Source organism: Aquila chrysaetos, chromosome 23 (assembly GCF_900496995.4).
Source record: "Aquila chrysaetos chrysaetos chromosome 23, bAquChr1.4, whole genome shotgun sequence".
Lineage (NCBI taxonomy): Eukaryota > Metazoa > Chordata > Aves > Accipitriformes > Accipitridae > Aquila > Aquila chrysaetos.
The window spans coordinates 20433137-20459079 of record NC_044026.1 but is presented as its reverse complement, the minus strand read 5'-3'; the positions used below and the strand labels follow the sequence as shown (position 1 = coordinate 20459079).

The following is a 25943-nucleotide window of genomic DNA, read 5'->3' as shown; positions in this document are numbered from 1 at the left end:
GCCAGCTGGGCAAGGGCAGCAGGTAGAGCAGCACTTCACTTACCGTACTCTGCCTGCACGGCTGGTACCAGCTACCACCAGCCACACGCAAGTCATCGACATGACCCTGAAAACACACCCTTCTTAGGGCGTTTCACTTGAACAATACACTTGAACTCAAATTTCACAACTTTTAATTTTCATTCTTGATTTTTCAAATACAGTGAGCTCAGTAGATCCAGTTAGAAGACATGAATATGATGTTAAAGAAAAACTCAGAGTCCAATATATTAAGCATACTTATTTACTTAATCTATACAGAATCGAGTAGATAAAATTTCAGATTCACATTAGTGAAAAATCTCTACAAAATGTTTTTGAAAAGCAAAACAAAGACTGCCTGTTCATTTATCGTTTTTCCTCATGAAAGCAGACATGGGTTGTAAAAATAAAGCAGTGTGTTTAGCACAAACTAGATTTCTGCATCACTTTTTTCACAGTTATTTCCATCTACAGTCCAAAGAGGTAGATTTTCTGCAACACCTGAGAATTGGAACTGTAACGTAACCAGGTGTAATGAAAGGAAGGACAAAACATTAGAGATACAGCCCTAACTTACTTGTGTATGTATACACATATTTGGGTCTTGCATCACATAATTTAGCTTTTTGCAGCTTAATCATGGTGAAAACTGTCAATCAGGCCCCAGAGTTTTGACAATTAGACATACTTATTTCAGGCTACATCAGTTTACAGCCCAGGTTAAACAGTTTATGGTAGTGGGAGAAAGGCATTAATACAAGTTTACTTAAAAACCCTTCTGAAGCCAATTTGGCTGCAGACTGGCAGTGCAATAGCCTGCTGTATGGCAGATCAGTTAGAGTGCTGAGCTTATCCCTTACATGAATTTGGGGTTTTTTTGGTTGGTTGAGGGTTTTTTTTGTTTGTTTTTTGTCTTTTGTTTTTTTTTTTAAACAACACTCTAAGCAATGCATGAAACTGTATTGACTGGTTTCAGGAAGCAAAATATAGCTCACCTTGGCCAGATAAGTTGATATGATATGGGTATGTTAAGGGTAGGAAAGAGAAAAGATATCCCCATTTTAAAAGCCTGTCACTCGGGGCGTTCTGCTTCATTTACATATTAAGTCAGTAACAAATATATTTGTATTGCTGTTCTATACATCTATCATGTCTCCAAAAGCCCTTTAAAATATTCTTGCAGCAGGGTCCAAAAATTCACTCTTGCCTCCATATAGAACAAGCACTATAGAAAGAATTGTTAAAGATACAAATGTCCAAATAATAAATTGTAAAAATAGAAAACTGCATGTCCTACCTTGCCAAGGGTATGATGCATCAGATACAAATTTTTTCACTTTTCCTCAGGAAAATTACTTCATGCTTAGTGTTAGCTGAAAACCAGTTCTCACAACAACTATTTTTTTTGAACAGTTTGATTCTATAAAGCAAGTCATTTGAAAAGCAAGTCTGAAAAACTTCTTTCCAGTATTTTTTTATGCCATATGCTTAGCATGATTAATATTTCAAAGCTCTGAGTCTAACTTGACTGACTGCTCATTGCTACCTTCTTTTCATTCCTGCGTTGTGCTTGGACCACAAACACAAAAACTGCACAAATCTAGGAGAAAGATGGCCAGCTTCCCATTTGCTCCGCCATTTAAGAAATGTCAGTTTTGCAGTTCCTCTCAGTGGTATGAGCTAAAACACATTTGTTACACCTTACATAACCTTACTCTCTTTCAGAGACAGCTACATTATTTCAATGTCCATTACTACAGGAAAAGGATCAGGAGCTCAGTGCAGCCTGAACATTCAAGTAATTTAGCCACTAAACTGTCAAGGGCAATGAGGGTGGGAAGCTCATTGAGAGATGTGCTTGATTCAGAAATCCCCTCCCAAGTAAGTGCAAAGAAGTTTAAGTACCAGAAAAGGCTACACACACTCGTATTTCTTAAAATGACAGCAACCAAAACTAGAAAGTAAATACATGGGAACTCAAGTTAAGGGTAGCTTGTAGTTATTTCACACATTGCCTTGCCAAAAAATAAATGTTGGTCCTAGTTTCTTTCAGGAAAAGAAGTCAAAATGTGGGTATCAAATTTTCTAAGAAAAGATTATACAGTTTAAGGTTAGCAAGGGAACTTTGCTTGTGGTATGGTAGCATAAGAATTTGAAGTACCGTCTTTACCAGATAACCTAACTGGGAAGGCACTCTGCCAACTGGTACAGCTTTGAGGTTGAGCAAGAAATTCCATGTTGTACTTCAGGAAAAGTATTTGAATCTACATGTTCAATTACAACCAGTATACGCTTAACTAACGCTTAAATACATTGCATACAAGGCTATTAGAGAAAGCCTATATGCCACAGACTTGTGTCTTCCACACCTCTGGCAGTAAATGTCTATTTTCCAGCCCTTCAGATAATCCAGAGATTTGTCTAGACAGTAATGGATTTCTCTAGTCAGGATAACCATGTGATGGACACAGTGCAGCAAAGAGGGAAGAACACGACCAACACCTGTGCAATAGGCTACACAACTGCAAAATTCCACTTGGTAACATTGCTGTACATTTTCTCACACATTTATATTTAACATGTTCACAGGTAGGGCAAATAGGCCAAACTAACCTTTACAACACAACCCTGAGAAGTCTGCAAAAAGTTGTACACCCTGTTTCACCAGCTGCAAATTAATGTATTTCAAAGCTGTTTTTTCATACCACAAAGTACATAAAACCCTTTAAACATCTTTTACTATATTCTGGACCTTTACTTTTTCTTTCATATATATGAAAACATACTAGAGGGGAAAGCTGACATCTTTTACTGGCCATTAGACATCCTTATATAGATAAATTTACTGGAAAAATTGGTAATCTTTAGTATACTGAATGGCAAATCAATGAACAAAACCAGAATGCTGTTCTTTAAACCAAAAAGTGACCTGCTGTCACTGTTTTCCCCAGAACGATGTTATATCTGTACACGGTCTTCCATGACAGTGATTTGTGTTGTGGGAAGGAAACGCACATGCATCCTTTTATGGAAAAATATTTTCTTTTAAAAAATGAGGCAGATGTGCAACACAGTTGTGGAAAATTTATAGTTTAAGCTATTTAAAGCTGCTATGCAGCTTCCTGTACCACATAAGTCCAGTAGTTCTAAGAAAATACAGATATGGTAGAAAAAGTAAGAAAATTTTCACCACAAAACCAAATAGTTACCACCAACAGAGAAAGTTATACACAAAATATATCTCTCAATACAGTGTTTACACTTCATTTTAGTCTACAGTTTCAGTGCCAGGAACAGGACTTGTTGAGACAGTCTTTTTGGAGCTATTTGCCATACGTGATTCCACATCAGGTTGGATTCCAGGTTCCATGTCAGTGGGAGTTCCCAGCTCCTCATGGGAATTGAGTGTGCAGGACTGCAACACCTGCACAGCTAGATCCACATCTGCTTCTCTGAGAGAAACCTGCTCCTTAAGGACTTCCACCTTCTCATTCAGCTCATTCCTTTCTGTCTGAAGGGCCCTGCATAGCTTCTCCAAACGCTCCAGTTTTATTTGAAAGCCCTTGTATTCTTTATCTCTTACTGTTTTCTGAAGAACAAAAGAAAATAAAAGCTCTGTGATCCAACTGATTTTTTTTTCTTAAATTAATGAAAAGAATCACCACCACTTAATCCTTAATATTAAGTCTTAATTAACCCAGTAGGTCAAATTCTAGTTGCACTAGAGCAAGTTTCCTCAGAATACTTGACCACTACACTTCAGATGGTTTGTCTAAGCTGGAGTGGCAACACCTGTAGAAACAGGCAATGAGAACTATATAACTATATAATGCTAATTTTAAGTGAGGGCTGAGTATCAGTGAGGATGCTGATATGAAGTCCCATAAAGCAGTCAATTACAACCCAAATAATGGCAACTATAGGGAACAGAAGGGCATACAAGTAGGAAATCTACAATCCAGCAGCAGAGTCCAGGTCAGAAGGTACCATACTCATGGCTCTCCTAACTAGCTCCTTAAAAGAACAAAGAAAGATAAGCAGTGCTATAGCAGAACCTGTATGACATAGCATGGTTTAGCAAAGTCATACCTAATATATTTGAACTAGACCTTAGTGTAGGCAGAACTGTATGCTATGGCCTGTGTGAAAGCTGTTTTAGCTCCTCTCTTGCTGGACTGCAATTAAGTAATGGCACCTCATGACCTCAAAAGTAGCAGCAATCCAGGAAAGTAATTGATCCCTTACACATGGGTTATTTCCTTCATGTCAATCTTGTATATTTAAAATAGATTTCTATTGCAGCACTGATTGAACTTTGCTCAGCATCTTAAAATACAGTCAATTCATTCAGCTTGTATGATTTCATACACATTATCCCACCAATTAAACAGTAAGCAAGGAAAGATGAGGCTGAATTTTTTTTTGTGTGTCATGAGTTTAGATTTATATAGCAGCTTTTTATTTTCCGTGTCTGAGGAGACCAGTACCATTTACACAACAGAAAACATAAGGCAGACAATCCAAGAAGAGGCTACTGTGTATTATTCCCAGTTCTCTAAAACTGAAAAACTGCATGAAGTTCTCTAGGACACAGACTCTAGTTTAGCCATACTGCTGCTTAAAAGGTAATTACCTCTTCAGCCATTTGCAGAAGAGCCTTGTTGTTGTTTTCCCATTTTGTACGCCACACTATGGTTTCCTTTTCCAGTTTCTTAATCTTTTTTGTCATCTACAAAAGATAAATAAAAACCTTAATTTTGTGGCTTGTGTTGCAACGTAGGTAGGTTTACATGAGTAATCCGACTTCTTAGTGTTACCTTCCAAGTCCGGTTTGAACAAGTTATTTTACAGAAAAGTCTTTCTACACAAAATCAACCCCACAAATACAGATTCTGCATTCAAACAAGATTGATTCTTAAAAGAAACAGACTAGCAACCTTCAAGTACTAGTAAAAAGCTCCAGGAAAAGAAGTTTTAAAAACATAAGCACAGCCAAGAAGACTGAGAAGTATTGTATGCCTTTGATAAAACACTGAAATTGAGATTTAGATATTATGCAAGTATGTCAAAAAACAGAAAAAAATTACATTTCGATAACATGACAAATTCTTATGCCCTATCTTATGATCCAAATTAAATGTCAAAATACTCCATATATTTTCAGAAGGCAAACACTGTTATAAAATCTAAAATGCATCCCGCTAACAGCATGCGTTTTTATATTACTTTTTATGAAACTAAGTAATCTTGTAAGTACCTTCTCCATTTCTTGCCTGAAGGTTGTAAAGAGTTCATTACTTTTTGCCATGGTGGTCTGGAATTCTTCAAACTTATCCATGTAAAGAGAAAGCTGTTGGAAAAGAGGCATGAATATTAACCTGAACAACTGCATACAAATACAAAAATACTAAGGTACAAGGCAAAATTAAAACTCAAAATAATAGAACATTAACTTCTTTTTATCTTTTTTTTTATACTATCCTACGTTTTCCATTTGAGAAGCATGCAGAACTTGTCTGAAAACATGCTAGTCCAATTATATATGAAAGAGAGTTCTATGTTTATAGAACAGCAATATATTCTAAAGTAAAAAGGATATTATGTCTATAAAATGTTGGAAGACACCACAGTTCATTACTATCTCATTTTTGCTTCCCCACTGAAGAAAAAAAAAAAATCTGTGGACATACACATAGACAGGAAATTCAGCACACGGTTAATAAAATTAAACTCAGAAAAGACCTACCTTTCCACCTTCACCAGCCAAAGCTAACAACCAAGGCTGGGACAAAATAAACATGATTGATTCCAGAAATCAAAATACACATTCACAACCTACGAAATCTGCCCAGCAAGCAAAAATCATGGAATGCGAATATTGACAAGGAATTCACTTAATAGTGAAAAGCATTACATTTTAACAAGGGAAGAGCATTAACATTTGATGACAGAAAATTTTCTTGCCCTGTACCACAAGGTCAATCATCAAGAAGGAACTGCAAAATATGTTAATTAACACATTTAAAAAAACCCCACAAACTTAGGTCATGGTTCTTATTAAAACAACTTACACTATCAGTGTGTGATGTGATGTTCTAAGAATACATGACCATTTACTAGTAACTTCTTATTCCAGCTGAGGAGTAATCAGTTCTCTCAATTCTTACATTTGGGGTTGCAGGACAATATAATTCGGAGTACAGAAATACTGTATTTTGCTCTAATAGTAGAGGAACTTTCATAACAGGAATTAGCCTAGCTTGTCAACGGTACATCATGACTTTTTGCCGTTATTGTGACTGAATTTTCTAGCTCATTCTACAAAAAAAAAAAAATCTGTCAGCCCCAGGGAACCACTAACTATACACATTGTTACTATTAAAAAGCATAACAAAAAGGCAGTGGGATTTTAAATAAAGGGTAACCAACTTGAAAAAAAAATCATAAAAGACTAAGCATGGCAAAAAACTGTTTGGGAGAATTTGGATATTAATGAGTTCAAGTCCAACAAAGATGTGTGTGTATGATTACATTTAACTACACACATACTTTAAATATAACTGTTGGAAGGCCTGGAAAAGTCTTAGGTACAGTAAGTGTGAAAAAAGGGCATGAAACAGAGCTTGCAAGGAGACTTAATAAAAACCTTCACAAAACTAAGGGGTATACAATAAAAGGAACAGCTACCGCTTCTCAGATGCTCTGATGTTAAGCTGAACCTACCATTTCCCTTTGCCTTATGTGCTGAGTTCACATGTGGCCAATGACTGCAGGTGATCCAGAACCACAGTGCAAAAACCGGAGACCATTTCCCCACTCGCAGAGAGGACTTTGCTGTAGCATTTACAGCAAGAAAACAATTTGAAGATAGCAGGTTTTTGTGGACAGAGACACTCAGGTTACTAACTCTGAAAAACTACAGGGATAAATGTGACATTGCTTGCTCCCAATCCTCCACAAAAGGCTAAGATGGAAACACTAAGGAACAAATTCTAAAATCTGCATGGGTAAAAATCCCCACCCAACTCTTTATAGTCATAAGGGCCTCTCTGGTGCTGAACAGCTACAAAAAAAAAGATAAAAATACCTTTGGAAGAGACAAGAACAATTTCAGAGAAGCCAAGGAATGGTAAAGTAGCTGTCACACTGAATAGATTCTTAAGCTTTCATATACTCTAGTCTTTGTAATATTAACATTATTAATTTAAAAGGATACTATCTCTAGCAATTCAAAGTTTAGCACTTTCCAGTAACAGTACTCTAACAGCTGTATTAAACAGCAAGTACAAAATGTCAAGTCTTTACAATTTATACTTCACACTTCACTACTGAAGAGTTACCTACTGGAAATTAAATTTAGGACTTAATTAAAAAAATACCAAATACTTTTCATAAGTAATATACTGCAACTGATGAATGATACATATAGGTTTTTTTCATATGTTGCATTATGTCCTCTACAATCACAAATCTCTTGGCATTTTCTTTTTGGAAAACTTGTTATTGAAGACCACTCCATTAAAAAAAGATACCTGCTGCTTCAGCTGAGCTTCCTGTTGCTTCATCTGTTCACATTTGTGTCTGGACTCAGTAGCTTCTTTTAGCAGCTAAAAAACAATACAAAAAAGCCACATAATGAAGAAAGTACTCCTAAAAATGGCTTCACTTGATCTATGATGAAAAATGGACACTGACATCACCTAAGGGCCATTCAACCATGTCTTCTCACATGGGCTTTTTTTTTTTTTACTATACTATACTTTCATATATATGATTTAAAGCATGTGCTGGCATGCAGAAATTTTTATTGAAACTTTTTTCTAATTGGTAGCATGAGTCAATGTTTCTATTTCTGTAGCAAGTTTGAACCACTAAATTTATATGAGTAGTTCATCAACGAACTGTATATAATCTGTAACTGTTTTGTAACCTAATTTATTTTCCACCTCCGTTTCTCCAGTCACTAATATTACCTCCACAGACAAGTTCAAACCAATTTTGCTTCAACTTGACACCATTTTGTAGGTTCATCTTTGGAGAGACTTTCATCAGCTTATGATTCCAAAATTATGTTTTAAAAATATAGAACAATCCAACACTGGATGATAATTTTAAGATTATAGAGGAAAAGCAAGGTTTTTGCCTAGAAGTTACAGATACATAAGGAGCATTAAAAATAAAGTCTTCACCTAAGTATTATTTTTTAATTGGAAGCAAACTTCTTGGAAGACTGCAAGTAAATTGCTGATTATTAACATACAAATAAAACATCAGGCATAGTTTCGGAGACAGATACTTCAGAAAAGCATATGCTTTATTCTGCATTTGGTATTTCTTAGAGCATAAAACCAGAAGTTATAACTCTTGACTGCAAGAAAGTACCTTTGGTGTTTCAGCTCAAGATATTTCCCAGTCTAAGAAAAATCTAAATGATATCCAGCACATTTGCTGAGAAAATGGAAACAGTAACATTACTTGCTTGTAAATATGGACATTAACATTGTAGGCATCATACAACACAAAACTTACATCTCAGTCTTGCTGCTGAAATCTAGTCTAACTTTCAAAAGACAGTCCCCTCAATTTCCTGTAGTTGCATTAAATCATGAAAAATCTGATTTGGTGGGTTTTGTTATTTCCCTTAACATACATAGAATTCACTTACAAACTCCCTTTCTCGCTGATGTTTTTCCTCTGCTTCTTTAATAAGTTGGGTAGTTTGCTGAAGTTTGGCATCCACAAGTTGCTGCTGCAGTTCTTTATGTTTGAACACTTTATCAATATGCTAAAAGAAAGAAAACCTTATTAGTCAAATGTAACCTTAACTGACCAGTGGAGTGTTTTAACTGTATATGTATGAGGAGATCCATATCGTTTAGAAGTTTCATGCAAAAGAAAAAAGCAGCAAAAGACTGTTTTACATGCCTTTTTTTCTCCCTTTATCTCCATACATTAAAACTACACTTTTTCTGTCTTTCACAGAAGTCAGATGCGTATTTTATTAAATTGGTACAATACTGTCAGTCACTTCACACCATTTTAAAAATCCCGTAACAAGTAGTCTACATCCTTTCTTCTGAAGTTGGTGTATCTACCTCTAATCCTTATTGTACTTTGTTACTTCTAAAAGCTCTAGTCCTCATAATTAAAAAAGCTCAAAACGAGCAAGGTTTGCATCAATAGTTTATTTAGCTAACGGAATTCCACAAATCATTGAATTTTGCAGTCTTACGTCCATCCGGAAAGTAGCACAAAGCAGCTTCCTACCTTTTCTCTTCCTCAAATTATCTCATGGTAGATACAAATATTCCATTATCGCAAAAGGTGGGGAACTAGTCTGCACAGAGCTTTCAAACTGATCCAGATTAACAACAAAAAACCCCCAAACCCCAGAAGCCCATACCAACGCCCCCCAACCCCACAAGTTGAGAAATTATATTCCAAACCCCCTGTGCCAACTAAGAACTAGCAAACTAATCTTAGCTGTAGAACTCCTTGAAACTTAGTTCCCTCTTTGACAAGGAGAATTGGCTATTTTCCACTACTGTAGCTTAGACTGGCTAGCTCACACACTGGTGCCAATTAAAGCTAGCTCAGTTAGCCCTGTAATAGTCATTTTCATGACACTAGTCCAAATATATTCTTAAAGCATGACAGCTTACTTTGATTCTATGCCAACAAGAGCAGCTACATACACAAAGGAGCTTCCCAACCCCCCCCCAACCTTAATGAACCAAAATAAGTAAGATAGAGGATAATTCTTATACCCCCCTCCCATTACAATGTGAAATCATAATTTAGAAGAACTTCAAATATTAATACATATTTATGTTGGAAACAACCTTTGGAAGCCATTTAGTCCACTCAGAACAGGGTCAACTTCAAAGTCTGATCAGGTTGCTCACACCTTGCCCGGTTGAGTTCTGAATACCTCTCAAGACAGAGATTCCACAACCTCTGGACAACTTATTCCTATTCCACCACTTTCACTATGAAAGATTTTTTTCAATGCATCTTGAATTTAGGTATGCAAAACCAGACAGGAAAGGCAGATAGTGGGCCAAACAGCTACTTAATTTTTCACAGTAGTGAAGTAAAAAGAATAATTTATAATGCATCTACACGATGGCTGTAAAGTATTAGGGCTTTTTCTCCCCTTTAAATAATTATCTGATCCTTACAGTCAAGGAACTAACAGAATCCCATTAGAAGCATAATGTAAGCACCTCTTCTCGCAATGCATACTGCTCAATGAGTTTCTTCAGTTTTTCCCCCAGTTCAATATTTTCCTGACGGAGCTTGGCATTATGTATATCATGCTGTTCCAGTTGAGCCTGAATTTCATTCAGTGTAATCTGGAAGTGTGCAGTTGCTTCTTTCCGTCTTTCTTCTTCTTCGCGTGCTTGCTGCATGTTTTCTTCCTTTTATGAGAGAATATTAACATGTTCAAGCCAAACCATGCACCTTTTTCATATTTTTGAGTCAGAAACAATGGTAAGAATTCAATTCTGTATAGTTTCAAGTTCTACAGTGCTAGAGTTAAAATAAGCCAGAATCACAATATGCTATGCTGACTACACATGTAAAGTAAATGGAACCAAGAATCTAGAAATTCCAAAAACTTTTAGAGAATCTTGTCCTTACCATTACCAATATTACTCAGATGCTGGTATTATGCTACATGAATACCTTTGCAAATGTAAGAATTGCCCAGATGTTAAAAACAGGATTGATACTGTAATGAAATTTCCTACAGTGATCACAGATAAGAATCTCTTGGCTCTCTTCCATTTCACTCCCATCCATTATATTCTGACAGAATTAAGCCTTTTTTGATACCCTGCCATTTCATGCTGCTGTTATTTCACTTGTGCTATTTTTTCCAGCAGTCATCAGCACTGCTCCCAGAAACAAGTATGACAAGATCACATACTGCAAGTAATATGAACCAGTTTGAGGGGGGGGGGGGAAGTGAATTGAACTATCCCCATACTCTTTACCTTAAAATCAAGTACACTTACGCCACATGCCACTCATCTTCTGCAGGTACAGGTAACGGGCAAAGTGGTAAGTAAAAAGCAGTAATCAGTAAGATTTCCACCACCACTGGCACTGTAATTTATGTAAATAAACTAACCTTCAAAGTCTTGTTATGACGCTGAAGTTCCCGACAGAGAGATTCCAGTTTGCTACGTGCCAAAATGGCCTTGCTATGCTCACTCTGCAAGTGGACTTTCTCCTTCACAACTTGTGCTTGCTTCTTCTGCAGTATCTTCATCTGCTTTTGAACATTCCGGCTCTCCTCCAACTAACATTAGAGAGTATATTTATTAAATAAACATAGCTGAAACTATCTTTATGCATCTAGATGAGCAGACTGAGCTTTTAAACGTTTCAGATGAAAGCAAGGAAGTCAAATAATTTCATTAAGACCCCCAAGCTGATCTTAAAGAGAAACTCCCATCATCCCACAGAATTTGAAATGTGTAAAGACAGAAGATGAAAGTAGATAAATTTCAACTTGAACATTCGCCTTTGAGGAACAGGGACCATGGACCCGTTGACCATGGGCTATCAGCTTGCATTCAGTTACAAGGGTAGGACTAGCCCTGAGAAAGGAAGATGTGGCAGATACAATTAAAAGCCAACTGAGACTGTTTTTTCAACAAGTCACAACTTTTCCCACTCTCTTATCTGTAAAGTACACACAGCTGTATATCCAACAGGTCTTGTTTTTACTATCAAAAAGAAAAACCCACAGAACTGTGCACAGAGTTCTTTCTTGTCAGCAGGAGCTCCTACCAAAGGAAGCAGTAATTGATACAAGTTTGTAAAATGCTAAGTTATTTTAGAAAGGAACAGATACAAACAACTAGCAGCCCTGACAAATCAAGCCAAATACTATTAAAGCTGCACAGCCCATACTTTGATGACTTCAGGGATCTGTAGTCTCATTTGAAGCAAAATTTTTGTTCTATTTCCTTTAGGCTGTTTAGATGGTAGATGACAGTGTTAAACTTTGTATATAGTGCTGACTTCAAAATCTATTCTATGAATATCCAGTGAACAGAAGTTTCTTGCATTAATATCTAGTTGAGAGTGAGTTCCATTATACGTGATTTTTGGGCTCCCCAAGAAACCATATTATTTAGAGTCTGTTCTACCGTAAAGAAGGTAACAATGTTAAGTGTAACACTGCTCCTTATTAGATAGTGCCTCAGCCGCGGGACACCACAGGAAAAGAAGGCTGGCAATGAGGAACATCACCATGACAGAAGAATAATACAACGCTGGTTTTCTGCAAGAGCTCAAAATAATGCTGAAGCACAGAAGAAGGAATAAAGTTAAGGACCTCCATGACAACAGTAAATTAAATGCATATTTAATCTAGTTTAAAGAAAAGGAACGTCAAGGGAATATTTTGATATCCAAACATAAAAAGCCCTTTTCTTGGGTGGCCAGAAAAACCACTTCAAGTGGCTGTGCTGTTTGCATACCTATGAAACTTCAGGCCTGTAAAAGTATGCTAGTGTGAGACATATCACCAAGGATGCAAACCTTCCTGCATGACAAATTGATCTCCTGATAGATTCCAAATTAGGGAAAAAAAAAAAATTGTGGAAGATCTTTTGCCAGGAGAGAGGCATTCCTACCTTTATTGTACAGTCCTTTTCATGAGACACCACTGAAAAACCTGACAGTGAGCTTTAAAGATGATGAATCTTTAAAAAAAGAAAAAAAGCATTGTAGGTGCACTGTCATAAACAGTTCAAACCTCTGCTGGCATTAAAGCCGACACCTATGCCAGTGGTGACACCACTATCATGAAGAAAAGAGTGCGTCTTAAAAGGAACACAACCAGATCCAACCTAAACTTTTTAAGGGGAACAGAGTACTCTAAGACTCATTCAGCTAAAACGGAGCTACTGTTACACCTGGACAAGCTCCCACCCAACTTCCCAGCAGTTCTGAGCATCATAGGGAAAAAAACTAGTTTTCTAGGATGGTGACTGTCTATGGACTGTAACACTTACTGTCTATAGACTGTAACACTTACTGTCTATAGACCATGAATCCTCTCCTGGGAGGGGAAAAAAGCTAACATAAACATGTCTCTCCTGATTGCCAAGCTTCTTGAAGGAAATTGCAATGCATTTGGTCTAGCTGTTCCCTAACTGTTTTGAGATCTTTCCTTCAACAAGAAAACTCAAAGTGAAGATGGTGCAGACTGTTTTCTTTCTGCAGAAGCGAGGAATTCATGCCAACCTAGCTCCTCATGCAGGCCATCATCATCACCACTGTGATTTGACATGGGAGCTGTTCACTCAAATAGAAAAGGCATCACATGCGCAAGCAATTGCTCATAAGAACTAACTAATTTACCGCATTTTTCTCTCACAGTATCAACGCTCATTTTTAGGTGGGCTCCCAATCCTTGAGTTGCACTGTGGAAGTATTATTGTTTCTCATTTAAATGAAAGTGACTTCTTAGAGAAGCTGCTGATTTTGAAGGAAATTCCCGCATGTGAACAAGAGCATGCATGTGAGAGAGAGCAAGGAAAACAAAGCAAAAACATAACAGACCTCCAAGGAGGACTCAGGATTTCTTAAACAGAACTAATCTAAGTGTATTTTTAAGTAATTAGTATTGCCTCTGTGAGTAAAAAGACTACCTGCTAGTTCATCCTCAAAGCTCTGGCGACATCATTATTCTCAAAGGAAAAATACATTTATTTAAGAAGAGTTATGCCACATGCAGCCATTATGTCATTTTCAGAAACATTTCCACTTATAATACGCTTGAAATCTACAGAAGGATAAATCTTATGCTTTTGTCAAGCTATTCAGTTATCTCTAGTTTTGCATTCATTTTATAGCTACAAATACGGTGGGAAAACATACACACAGTATTTCCAGTCTTTCCGTTCTTGTCTGTCCCCGTCTCAATATGAACATGTCAAACATTTTTGTCCCCAGGCACATTCTAAAAAGTGAACTTACGAGCCTTCCCCCCCACCGCAATTTTGCGATCAATTAATTTAAGGAAAAAAATTACCATTTCTCCTACTTGGGGTGGGAACACACTTTGTGATCAATTACTGCTAAAATTTTGCCTTTTTGGTTTGTTACTGAAGAAATGTGTACTTTTCTATCCATTCCTTTGCACGATCAGAAAGCACAAAGCAAAATTAAACCTAGACCTTTCCAACTTCCCCTATCCCCCCAAAATCACTAAAGAGTTCAGTAAAACTGAACTTTTTTCCCCCCAAATCTTGATATCACAGTATGTTCTTTCCCTTTATCCTAAAGGGCATAAATTATAAAATGCTAGCACAAAAGCATTATTAACAGACAAAACCTAAGAAAATAGTTACTCCCAAAAGAAACTCTTAGCTTTTCTGTTAATCCTAATGTTATGCTTCAACACCAAGTTATCAAAAAGTTATCATAACCTATTTTTTCTTTGGATTTAGGCAGTCATGTAGAAGTGAAATGACTACATGCAAGTTTGGCTGAAACAATTCTCATAATAAGCCTGAGCGTTTTTTTTCTTCCTACCAACACTGTGAAAGATTCAAAATCATTAACTGTCCTGTATTAGAAGTTCTTGCATTCCACAGTTAATATTAACACATGAATAACTCCTGCTATCTTTACAAATTACTTACCAGATCAGCATACTTCTTGCACAAAGCAGCCAGCTTTTCCTCTGGAGTAGAAAGTGTGTTCAAGGCTTGCATTAATAATAGCACTTCTTTTCCTATGAATTGGATGAAAGAGAACCATAGTGAGGAAAAAAAGGTACCAGAAAAGCAGCCTGTCTTTAGAAGTAAAATATAGAACCACGAGAAATTAGTGTGAGTTAAGTTGTTCTGTGATTTGATAGCTACATAATCCTAATGGATGGCAAATGGGAAGTTATCACAGTAAGAATAAATTTGTCTTGCCTATGTGCCATTACACAACTTGGATAGCAAGTCACTTTAATCTTAAAACCACAAAAATATTTCTGTTTCACAGTTTATAACAGCACAGATAAAAAGAAAAATTTGAAAGAGTGAAATTTAAACGATTAAGTTTTGCTAATAAAGGATATTAACACAAGTGTTTTTAATAAGCCTTTGGAATTTATGTATCAGCAGTGCTTTGGTAGCATTGAACACCACAATCCCAAATGTAAAAGTTAATCCAACAACTGCAAAGTTAAAAAAGCTGATTAGTAACTACCACGTTGTTGTTATTATTATTATTATTATTATAGTGTTACCAGCTGAAGGATTCTTACATATGCATTAAGAAGTGCCTTTTCCTAACCAGAAGCACACATTTAGACACACACAAGTCTATGGGGCTGAAGAGGATCCACCCAAGAGTACTGAGGGAGCTGGCAGAAGTGCTCACCAAGCCACTTTCCATCATTTATCAGCAGTCCTGGCTAACCAGGGAGGTCCCAGTTGACTGCAGGTTAGCAAATGTGACACCCATCTACAAGAAGGGACAGAAGGAGGATCCAGGGAAATACAGGTCTGTCAGTCTGACCTCAGTGCTGGGGAAGATTATGGAGCAGATCATCTTGAGTGCCATCGCGCGGCACATACAGGACAACGAGGTGATCGGGCCCAGTCAGCATGGGTTAATGAAAGGCAGGTCCTGCTTAACCAACCTGATCTCCTTCCATGACAAGGTGACCCACTTAGTGGATGAGGGAAAGGCTGTGAATGTTGTCTACCTAGACTTTGGTAAAGCCTTTGACACCATTTCCCACAGCGTTCTCCTGGAGAAACTGGCTGCTCACGACTTGGACGGATGTATGCTTTGCTGGGTAAAAACCTGGCTGGCTGGCCAGGCCCAAAGAGTGGTGGTGTGTGGAGTTAAATCCAGTTGGCGGCCGGTCACAAGTGGTGTTCCCCAGGGCTCAGTACTGGGGCCAGTTCTCTTTAATATCTTTATCAATGATCTGGACGAGGGGATTGAGTGCACCTTCAGTGAGTTTGCAGATGACACCAAGTTGGGATGGAGGGTTGATCTACTCGAGGGTAGGAAGGATCTCCAGAGGGATCTGGACAGGCTGGATTGATGGGACGAGGCCAATTGTATGAGGTTCAACAAGGCTGAGTGCCAGGTCCTGCACTTGGGTCACAACAACCCATGCAGCGCGACAGGCTTGGGGAAGAGTGGCTGGAAAGCTGCCCGGCAGAAAAGGACCTGCGGGTGTTGGCTGACAGCCGGCTGAATATGAGCCAGCAGTGTGCCCAGGTGGCCAACGGCATCCTGGCCTGTATCAGAAATAGTGTGGCCAGCAGGAGCAGGGAGGTGATTGTTCCCCCGTACTCAGCACTGGTGAGGCCGCACCTCGAGTCCTGTGTTCAGTTTTGGGCCGTTCACTACAGGAAAGACGTGGAGGTGCTGGAGCGTGTCCAGAGAAGGGCAACCGAGTTGGTGAGGGGTCTGGAGCACAAGTCTTATGAGGAGCGGCTGAGGGAACTGGGGTTGTTTAGCCTGGAGAAGAGGAGGCTGAGGGGAGACCTTATCGCTCTCTACAACTACCTGGAAGGAGGGTTGTAGCGAGGTGGGGGTCGGTCTCTTCTCCCAAGTAACAAGCAGTAGGAAGAGAGGAAATGGCCTCAAGTTGCGGCAGGGGAGGTGTAGGTTGGATATTAGGAAAAATTTCTTCACTGAAAGGGTTGTCAAGCATTGGAACAGGCTGCCCAGGGAAGTGGTAGGGTCACCATCCCTGGAGGTGTTTAAAAGACGTGTAGATGTGGTGCTTAGGGACATGGTTTAGTGGTGGACTTGGCAGTGCTAGGTTAACGGTTGGACTGATGATCTTCAAGGTCTTTTCCAACCTAAATGATTCTATGATTTTCTTAGAATATCCTGTTAAAGATGACAAGTTTTGGCTACAGAGTAAACTTGACACAAAGACAGAGCAAATGCATAGCTATTTTACAAAAATATTAAAGTCATTTAAAAATCAAAATGCCAAAGAGAACATACCCAAAGTTTTCTCTTTGTGTTTTTCACTCTCCGGATCTTGTTGGCCATCAGGTGGATCGGTACGGGCTTCTTCTCTCCCAGGAGTCTCCTCACGAGACTCTTGAGAGCAGCATGTGGACACTAGGTGCTTTCTGTTCTTTGTGATATACTCGGCTTCTTCCAATGTGCCTGTGTTTTCCAGGCCGTAACAGTTGGAATGCGCATGCTGCAATGCTATATCAGACAATTCATTGCACTTCCTGTTCACCAGCTGATCCTGGTTATTCATTTCCATCTCCCGAGATCCAGCTTCTTCCATTGCACCACCAACCAACTTCAGAAGGGAAAGGAAGAAGTGGAAGTAAACAGTCAAGGCAACTGTATTTAAAATGAAACTTCCACCTTTCTTTTGCATTGCCAAATAAAACCCCACTGTTATTCAAGCTGATCCTCACTGCTGTTAAGACAGCTATATAAATAACTGTACACAGAATGAGCCTAAAGAGTGATGAAGAAAACAGCACACAACAGCGCAAAATATTAATTACTCTATTACGAAACAACTTTGATACCTTGTCATTGCAAAAATGTTTATACTCTAGACATTAAAAGTTCACATGGAAATCCATTCTTAAAGCTCCAAAACTAACTGGCTATCATCTCAGCTGTTAAAGCACACAATCTTAAATGAAAACATTTCTCCCTCACAGTTTTTAAAAATGTATCTCACAAATCAACACTAAGTATACTAAACCTGAAACTCAGCAAGAGTTTAACTAGCTTTATGTACAGTTATTTGAAAAATAAGGTACAGAAATTGAGACAGGACACCATTATTAAAACCAACTTTATTACGTGTTACTTTCAGAAAGCTGAAAGATACCAGTTTTAAAGTAATTCAAGAGACATACTGCAAGAAAGCGGGGGAAATATTAACCTGCTAGGAAGTCCAAAGAAATCCACAGAAATACATTATTTTGATAACATAGCTAGGGTAAGAGTTTAAGCTACTTCAACCAGAATGCCAAATATGATTGTCAGCTTATGACTAGAGAAAATATGTTGTTTAACAAGAATGATAAACAGGACCAGGAGCACATCCATGTTTGAAATGTTAAGATTCGCATCTATGAAATAATAAAAAACAGTGAGTATTCACTGGCTTCAGACGTGGAATCCCACTACCTATGATTTTTATCAATACATTATTTCTGCTCAATTAAACAGAACTTTCTTGAAAGATTCCTTAAACCCCAAAATGTTTAATCATTTAACCAAAAAGTTAAACATCACCGGTTGTTTTAACACTGCAGTGATATGTCCATATTTTGGAGCAGAACACTACAGCTTATTAAGCAGCTACCAGATTCCTCTCTCAATCACTAGAACAACATTCTCAATTTCTAGAAACATTTAAGGCTGATGAGAACTTCAGAGGTGTTTGGCTGGGTGCTTTTTTGTTTTGTTTGTTTTGTTACACTACAGAAGCTGGGACTCAGGACAATACTTGAGGTGACGGTATTTTTTTGCTGTCCGTTTGCAATCCTACTATAAAACGTGCATACATCGTTAAAGGTACGATAAGCAGAGTTGAACTCACTTTACTGCCAAAGTAAAGTGATCATTCTCATCGATTTATTTTCAGTGAAGTATATTTCCTTGAAGCCACAAGGAGTTATAAAAACAGAGCTTGTTTATACGCAGAGTTATGCTGTTCAAGCACAAATTAATTTCAGATTATCTTATATTTTAATATTATAAATGTGCTAATTCTTAAAGCCAGGAGTTTGCACTGGGTTTTATATTCTGCACAGATGGACCGTTTTCCTCTTCAAAAGGAATTAGCCAACATCAAAGGAACGCAGCCAACACTAATAATATATTGTGAGATATATTTCAACTCCCAATTTGTTCAGCATGCTTGGGAGAGTTATTTAAAAATCATTAAACAAATATGCATTAACATTGTAAAAAAAAAAAGTAACAGCTTAGTTGTTCTCTATACTTAAAGCCTGTCCCTCGCTTTAGACCTTATCTCAAGGCAGATTCATTCTTGAGAAGATGGAATTCATACAATATCTTTCACGAAGGACAATAACCTTTTTAACCGCAAATAATCTGTATAGACATTAAGGAGCAACTTTTGACCTATCAAGGAAGATTCACTTGGCACTGCTCTTTACAAGTCTGGAAATGATGCATGTGCTTTATGGACAAAGGCACTGCAGTTTTATCATTCTCCAATCACGTCAGACAACTTACTTGATAAATGACTGCAAAGATAATACAGTAATAGAATTGCTGTAACAAATGACCAACCCCAGCATTTAGCAGTTGACTTTTTAGAGCTGTAAAATGTTTTTTTTTTTTTCCTTAAGATTGTCTTAAACTGTGAGGCTTCCACTGACATAGGAAAGGCTTACCCCTCCAAATTTAGGGTCAGCTAAACAAACAAGATGCTTCTTGAAAAAGGACAAGAGATGTGAAAAAGCAGAGCTCACTTAACCTTTTTGTAGGTACCAATGGTTGAAACCATGGCACAGATGATCTCCACAAACCATGATTCCTACAGAAGCTGAAGATACTGTGTCACCTTACATTGACAAGACAGGAAAGATCAATGGTATATGAACACAACGTGACACCAGAGTAGAAATGCAGTACCAACACAACAGCTGAAACTTGCAGTTTTTCCATCACACAGAACGTGAACTTCCGATTCAGATACTTCTGCCTAAGAAGCCTAGCAAAAGGCAGGGAAAGTGTGCTCTAAGCTCAAAGTTTCTGCTTTGGCACAGTATTTCCAGACTTTTGAAATCCATAAACAGACTCAAAATTTTCTTTTTGAAAGCAGAGCACAAAATTGCCAGGAACTCCAACAAGCAGCTGAGAAGGCCTGACTGGCTGTGGTTAAACACTAAACAGCAGCAGTGCCCAAACAGCTCTCTTGCTATCATTTCATTCCCTTTTTTCACACCCGCCTCTGCTGTGCTAGCAATAACATTCGTGCAACTTGTTCTAACACAGTTTATAGCCAGATCAGTACCTCAACCCAGTTCACTGCACAGCAATAGGCAATCCTGCCAACCAGAAGTGCTAGCACGACGGTTGGAAACAAGCCAAAGCACGAGAGTCACTAAAAAAAAAAAATAAACAAAAAAAAATAAAAATAAAAAGGTCAATCTAATCATGGCCAGAGCATAAGGAACTAAACAAAAAATACCTTATCCTCACCACCCGTACATAGTTAACACTGACTACTGAGGTACTGGAACACCATCAGCAAGACGACATGCATGAGAAGCACTGCTTCAAATTCAGACAACCCAGAGATGGTTTTCATCTGAGAAAATTCTGCCACTTCTGGGGGAAAAAAAAACTACTGGCAGGGGCATACATGTGACCAATGAGTTGCAAAATGCCCACCTCTACTAGCAAACCATCAAAGTAACCTAAACACCTGTGAATTCAGAGCTGGCAATTAACATGCATATTCCAAAGCATGTGGAAATTTCACAGAGTGAACACCACCACCTCATTAATTCAGCAGAGCTTTTTGTCAAAGTCAAATCAGGTGTCAGTCCAATTCTTTACTGACAATAATAATTTCTCAACTCTGAGTATTCTCTGTCCTTCATCAAAAAACCCACAAGGAGTTTCAGAACTTCAGACTCATTCTCCGAAGTCTAACAAAGAATGTAGAAATAACCTATCAGAATACTGAATTGAAGAAAAAGGTTTGTGTACAAGTGTCTTGCATAACTTAAATATATTTGAAAACAGCAATAGTGAAAAAACTACAGAACTTGTCAACCTTCTTTTGGTTTTCCAGTGAACATGGAACAAATCCAAGCTTACTGACAAGCAAGCGTGCTCCCTGCAAAACCAAAGCTCAGTGTGGCAGTAGACAGTTTTTGTAATAATATCTAATTTTCTTAGCTTAAATACAATTAAAAATTGGTGACCACAGGCTAGAATACTGTATTTAAAGAAGTGGTTCTACCAGCAGCTAGAACAACCTGGTCACACACAAAAAAACCCTAACAAAAAACCTAGGTAAATTCTATCAAGTCATAGTCCGTAAGTTCTAGCAAAACTGACAGCAGTGGCATAACATACTAAAATTCTAAAGTATTTTACCTGGATTAGAAAGTGTTTGGTTTTCATTTTAAACACAGAAGTCTGTTCTTGCCTGACAGGGGCCACAAACACTAATAGCTAAATGACTTCCTGATTCTGATTAACAAAAGTTTTCTACATTAGCTGCCACTTCAGATATTAACAACAAAACCAGAAGTCTAAACAGCCTTCTCACAGTCAGTTTTATTCTTAAAACACTTAACTACAGATAGTTTCAGATTTTATCTGTGTCAAGCTTCAAGTTGGAGTACAGCAGTAATAGACGTCACATTGAGGATGTTAAGTACTAAACCATATCAGTTTCAGTGAAATTGCCCCCCCTTACTGAGACAATGGTCAGAACAACTAAAGCCATTACCTCTGTCTTTTCAAATGCGTGCTCATCAGAGGAGTGAACTTCTCAGTTTAACATTCCAGCCAGAACAGAGCACTTCCAACAGCACATTGTATAATAGTGCTGATTCAGTACTGACTGAATAAAAACAAAACAAAACCACCCCACCAAAGACCTTCTACTGAAATCACCACTACCTTTTCTAGCTGCTACCATGCTCTCTCAGCTTCCAGCTGGCTTCCAACTGGCTTTAAAGATAGGTGGCTTATAATCTGATGAACCAGAATTAGATTGTTACATGCCTAGAAAGATTTCCAGTGAGAGACAAAGAGTACATTGCCACTTCATAAGACCACAAAATTATTTATCAAAATTCAAAACTCTATCATTAAAAAAATAAGGTACTTGCTGCCTACCTAGCTGTGAAACCAGCCATTATAAGACACTGACATACCTGAAGAAGCAAATCATCCTCAAGCTATTTAAGACAGAGTTACAGGCCAAACAATTTGAGGATGCCTCTCAGATGCCTCTCGCTCCTGCTCACCCCAAAGTTTTCATTGAGTCTTCTGCTCTATTCTCTCAACTTGTATCTTGATCAAAAGAGGTTTACATCAGGAAAACTCTACCTTACTTCATAGCTAAAATATGAGAGTACAAGATTGGCATCCCATTTAGGAAACCAGCTATGATCACAAAAGCCTAAGTCAACTTTACTTCAAACAGTACTGCTTCGGTAACACGCACCGCACATAAGGACAAAACAGACACCTAGACAGAACTTATCCTACCATGCCAAAATGTATCATGAATGGACTTACTTTTTTGTTCTAGTACCTACAAAAGTCTGTAACGTACAGTGGTACCTAAAATATACTGTGCTTATTATTGGTACTATGTGTACTAAAGTACCTATATCTTCATACTCCTGCACATACACATACTCAGTCTTTCCCTAAAACACCCGAAAACACCTCTCTGTACCTCTTATTAAAAGAAACCATCTTTAGCAGCTACACCAACATCCTTTTTCTCCTATATGTTAGCAAATTACCCTAAAAAAAAAAAAAAGGCGCACTAACATAAATCTATCAAAACACCTCCTACATTCCCCATAGTAGCAGTTGGCCTGTACTGTGAAAAGACTCTTAGAACCTTAGCCTTTGGAATTGCTAATACTTTCAAAAAAATAACCTGGAACCTTTAGAACACATATGTACATAAAACAGATTTTGGTAACTGTGAGACAACCTAAATATACAAGCAAATACATAATCATTTGCTCAGCATCAGGCTCCAGAAAACACCATTTGAATAACATTGTTCAGCTGACAACATTTTCAAACTTACCACACAGGCCACTGGACATAAAAGCCTTATACCCCTTATCCTGAGCAATTACATAAAGAAATCTTGTGACAAGAAGTATGTCACATTTATCATAAATGTTTATTGTTTATAACAAATTTTAGGCTTCCTGCATCCCAGCCATTTACTTTTACCTGCTAACACAGGAAAACTTACTTTGAAAACATGTAATATACTTTTTCTCAGCACAGATACTCAAGAAGACTTCATTTAACATAACCGTATTGTGCTGAAAAATCAGCCATTCTTTGCAGTAATTTTATTCATTACTTCCCCACGCCATAAAAACTAGCATTTTGGGATGTCACGAAATTCGGGTTTGAATTTTACAGCAGCTGCACCTTCATCCACTGGTCTAAACACAATAATTCAGGTGCTTGTGACCACAAGACTAGCTTATTAAGGTTATTTCTCCACGCAATTCTTCTCTATACTGTGCTCACTGACCTAAATGATCATGCAGTCTAATTATACCTTTCTGAAAACCTGAAGGCCTCTGAGGTGGCTTCCCTGCTGAACTAAGATCTTAGCTGTGAGATCAGAAAGTCATTTCGAGCAAACATTTAGCCCTGTTCTGTCATTACATTAAAAATTATGTTCTATGCACTCATTTATCTACTTTCAAAATACTGGACTGAGACACCTGCAGCATTGCTCATCATTAGTTTCAAAGCACTGCAAAGTTACAAGTCTCAACACAGCAGGAGGATGATTAAGAAACAGCTACTTTGGAAACCTATTTTATCTTTTAAGTCAACACAGAGCCAATGTTAATAGAATTCCACTATTAATACTGCTGGCCTTCAGGATATGGTCTTTGATATTGGTTCAGACACATTCTCACATGACCCCTGCTTATGGTCCTTACTTTTTCCTGTTTCCATTTCCATGCTTCTTGCTCTGTCTTTCAGTGGCCTTATGACACAGAAGACATTCCTGCTTTTAGAAATAGCTTTTTTATTTACCTCAAACATAATCTAAAAGAACAAAAAAAAAAAAAAAAATAGAGTTTGGGTTCATGTCATTTTTCTTCTCTGTGCTCTGAAAAAAAGATTAGAAAGATCTCTTCCCTGTTTTAGCTTAAAACATTAAAAAACATTTCCTGTAATTCTAGCAAAAATTTCACTGGAGGAACCCAAAGCTTAAATGGAAACTTCCAGTGCATTTACATGCAGGGCAAAGTGCTGCACATTTCACCAGCCCTTTTTTAATGCAAGCATCTGAGACAGGTGCTAATTAAGAAAACATTTAATACAGCATGAATCACTTCCGCCAATGAGGTTTCACTTCCTCTTTACTATAAAGCTAATAGTTTTCTAGTCATCCACAGTACGTTTCTGGGAAAAGCAGGGTAGACAAGTTCTGAATTCCCAATGCAAACAGGTCACAAGGAACCTAAAAATAAAGAAGCTCCTGTGTATCAAGGCAGGGGGAGGGAAATCTGCAAGTGATTGCCGAAGCATTTTTAATTCACAAAAAAAGTTCAAAGTAAAATTTGCTTAATAATCCCCGCCACATTTCACTTTTTAAAAAAACTGAATTCCATTTGACTGGTGGGTGTATGAAATAATATGGAGATACTGGTTTGTTTGGTTTTTTTTTTTGTTGTTGTTGGGGTTTTTTTGTAAGAAAAAAACCAACATCATCTGCTTTCACAGCAGAAGCTAAAGTGACCTACGAGCCACTTCCCAGTAAAGAACTTCAGAAAACACGCGGCAGAAAAGGCAGTTTTTCACTGAGGAAAACTAGCTCCCTAGCCTCCTAAATCTCTTTCCAGCAGCCAAGATAAACAACCACCACCAAGTTACTATTTCTGGGATGTTATCATCCTTTGCGCCACAGAAAAAAAGTTACCGCAAAAGAGCCACTTAAATTTATGTAAGGAGACCGGACGAGATACTCCAGCGGCCCGTGAGGTTACCGGGGCGGCCCTGCCGCACAGCACGCCGTGCCGGTGACACCACCGGCAGCGCCCGGCTTACGGGACGGCGTGAGCCCCCGCTGCCCGAGTACCGCCGCTCCGGGCTATTCCTGCGCGGACGGGCAACCAGAAATTACTGTCAAGTCTCCCCGTCTCACCGGCACACCGCCGCCTTCAGCGTCGTTCCGGCGGAGGAAGGGAAAAGAGACCAAAAAAAAGACCATTTTTTGCCTACTTCGGAGGGTAAGGAAACGCCCCCCCCCCCCCGGGCCCCGCCACGTGCCGCCGCCCCCAAAGGCCCGCCGCGCGCGCGAGGCGGCGAGCGCCCCTCAGCGCTCGGGGGGGGTGTCCGGGGGGGCCGCCCCGTTCCCGGCGGGGCGGGCGCAGCTGCCTGTGGGCGATACCGAGACATTCCCCCCCGCCCCGCCGACGCACACCCGCGGCGGCGGGTCCGGTGCCAGGGGGAGCGGAGCGGAGCCCGGCCTCCGAAACCGGAGGGAGAGTGTGTGTGGGGGGGGTGGGGGTGGTGGTGAGGCGCTGCCTGCCCCAGCCCCGAGCGGCGGCGGGGGGGACCGGCCGGCCGCGGAGGCCGCACGGGGACGGGGAACGAGGCGCCACAAGCCGGCGGGGCGGGGAGGGGAAGGGAAGAAGGGGAGCGCCCTCCCCCCGGGCCCGGCTGCGCGCCCGCCTCACCTCCGGGCTGCCGCTCGGGGCGGCCGCCGCCGCCGCCTCCCCGCCGCCCTGGCTCTGGCTCTGGCGCCGGCTCCGTCCCGCGGCGCTGCCGCCGCTGCTGCTGCCTCCTCCGCGCGCTGCCTCCGCTCCGCGCGTCGCCATGATGTGACGGCAGCATCCAAACAAGCTGCCGAACCCAGGGACACCGGAAGCTCTCCCTGCGGGCCCGCCCCTTCTCCCCGCGGCAGCCAGTCGCCGCGCAGCCCTCCGCCCCACGTGGTAGACTCGCCCCTTCCCTGCCCGACGCTCCCCCAGGCGCCGCCGAGGGCGGCGGAGTCGCTCCTGGGCTGCCGGCAGAGCGGGCGGCTCGGCTCGGCCCGGCCCCGGCATGCACCGCGCCGCTCCCCGGCGCCGCGGGGCATGCCGGGAGGTGTAGTCCCGCCGGCTTTGGGGCGGGCGGGCGGTCAGTCAGCGGCGGAGGCGGCTTTGTCCCGTCCCCGCCTCGGGCTC

At 39.6% G+C, this 25943-nt stretch overlaps 1 protein-coding gene across 2 annotated transcripts; it reads right to left on the bottom strand.

Moving 5' to 3' along the window:
• Positions 1 to 267: 267 nt before the first annotated feature.
• TXLNG (taxilin gamma) lies at positions 268 to 25938 on the bottom strand. Of its 2 annotated transcripts, XM_029999029.2 has the most exons (10): positions 25455 to 25938; positions 17020 to 17332; positions 14691 to 14782; positions 11159 to 11329; positions 10248 to 10442; positions 8687 to 8806; positions 7554 to 7628; positions 5279 to 5371; positions 4655 to 4750; positions 268 to 3610 (listed from the first exon to the last, which is right to left on the bottom strand). In XM_029999029.2, exons 1-10 carry the CDS (start codon positions 25821 to 25823, stop codon positions 3290 to 3292), a joined length of 1845 nt encoding a protein of 614 aa, XP_029854889.2. In that variant the 5' UTR covers positions 25824 to 25938; the 3' UTR covers positions 268 to 3289. The 2 variants fall into 2 exon arrangements, with proteins under 2 accessions (XP_029854889.2, XP_040975479.1); XM_041119545.1 differs by lacking the exons at positions 10248 to 10442; positions 11159 to 11329.
• Between the last annotated feature and the right edge of the window lie 5 nt (positions 25939 to 25943).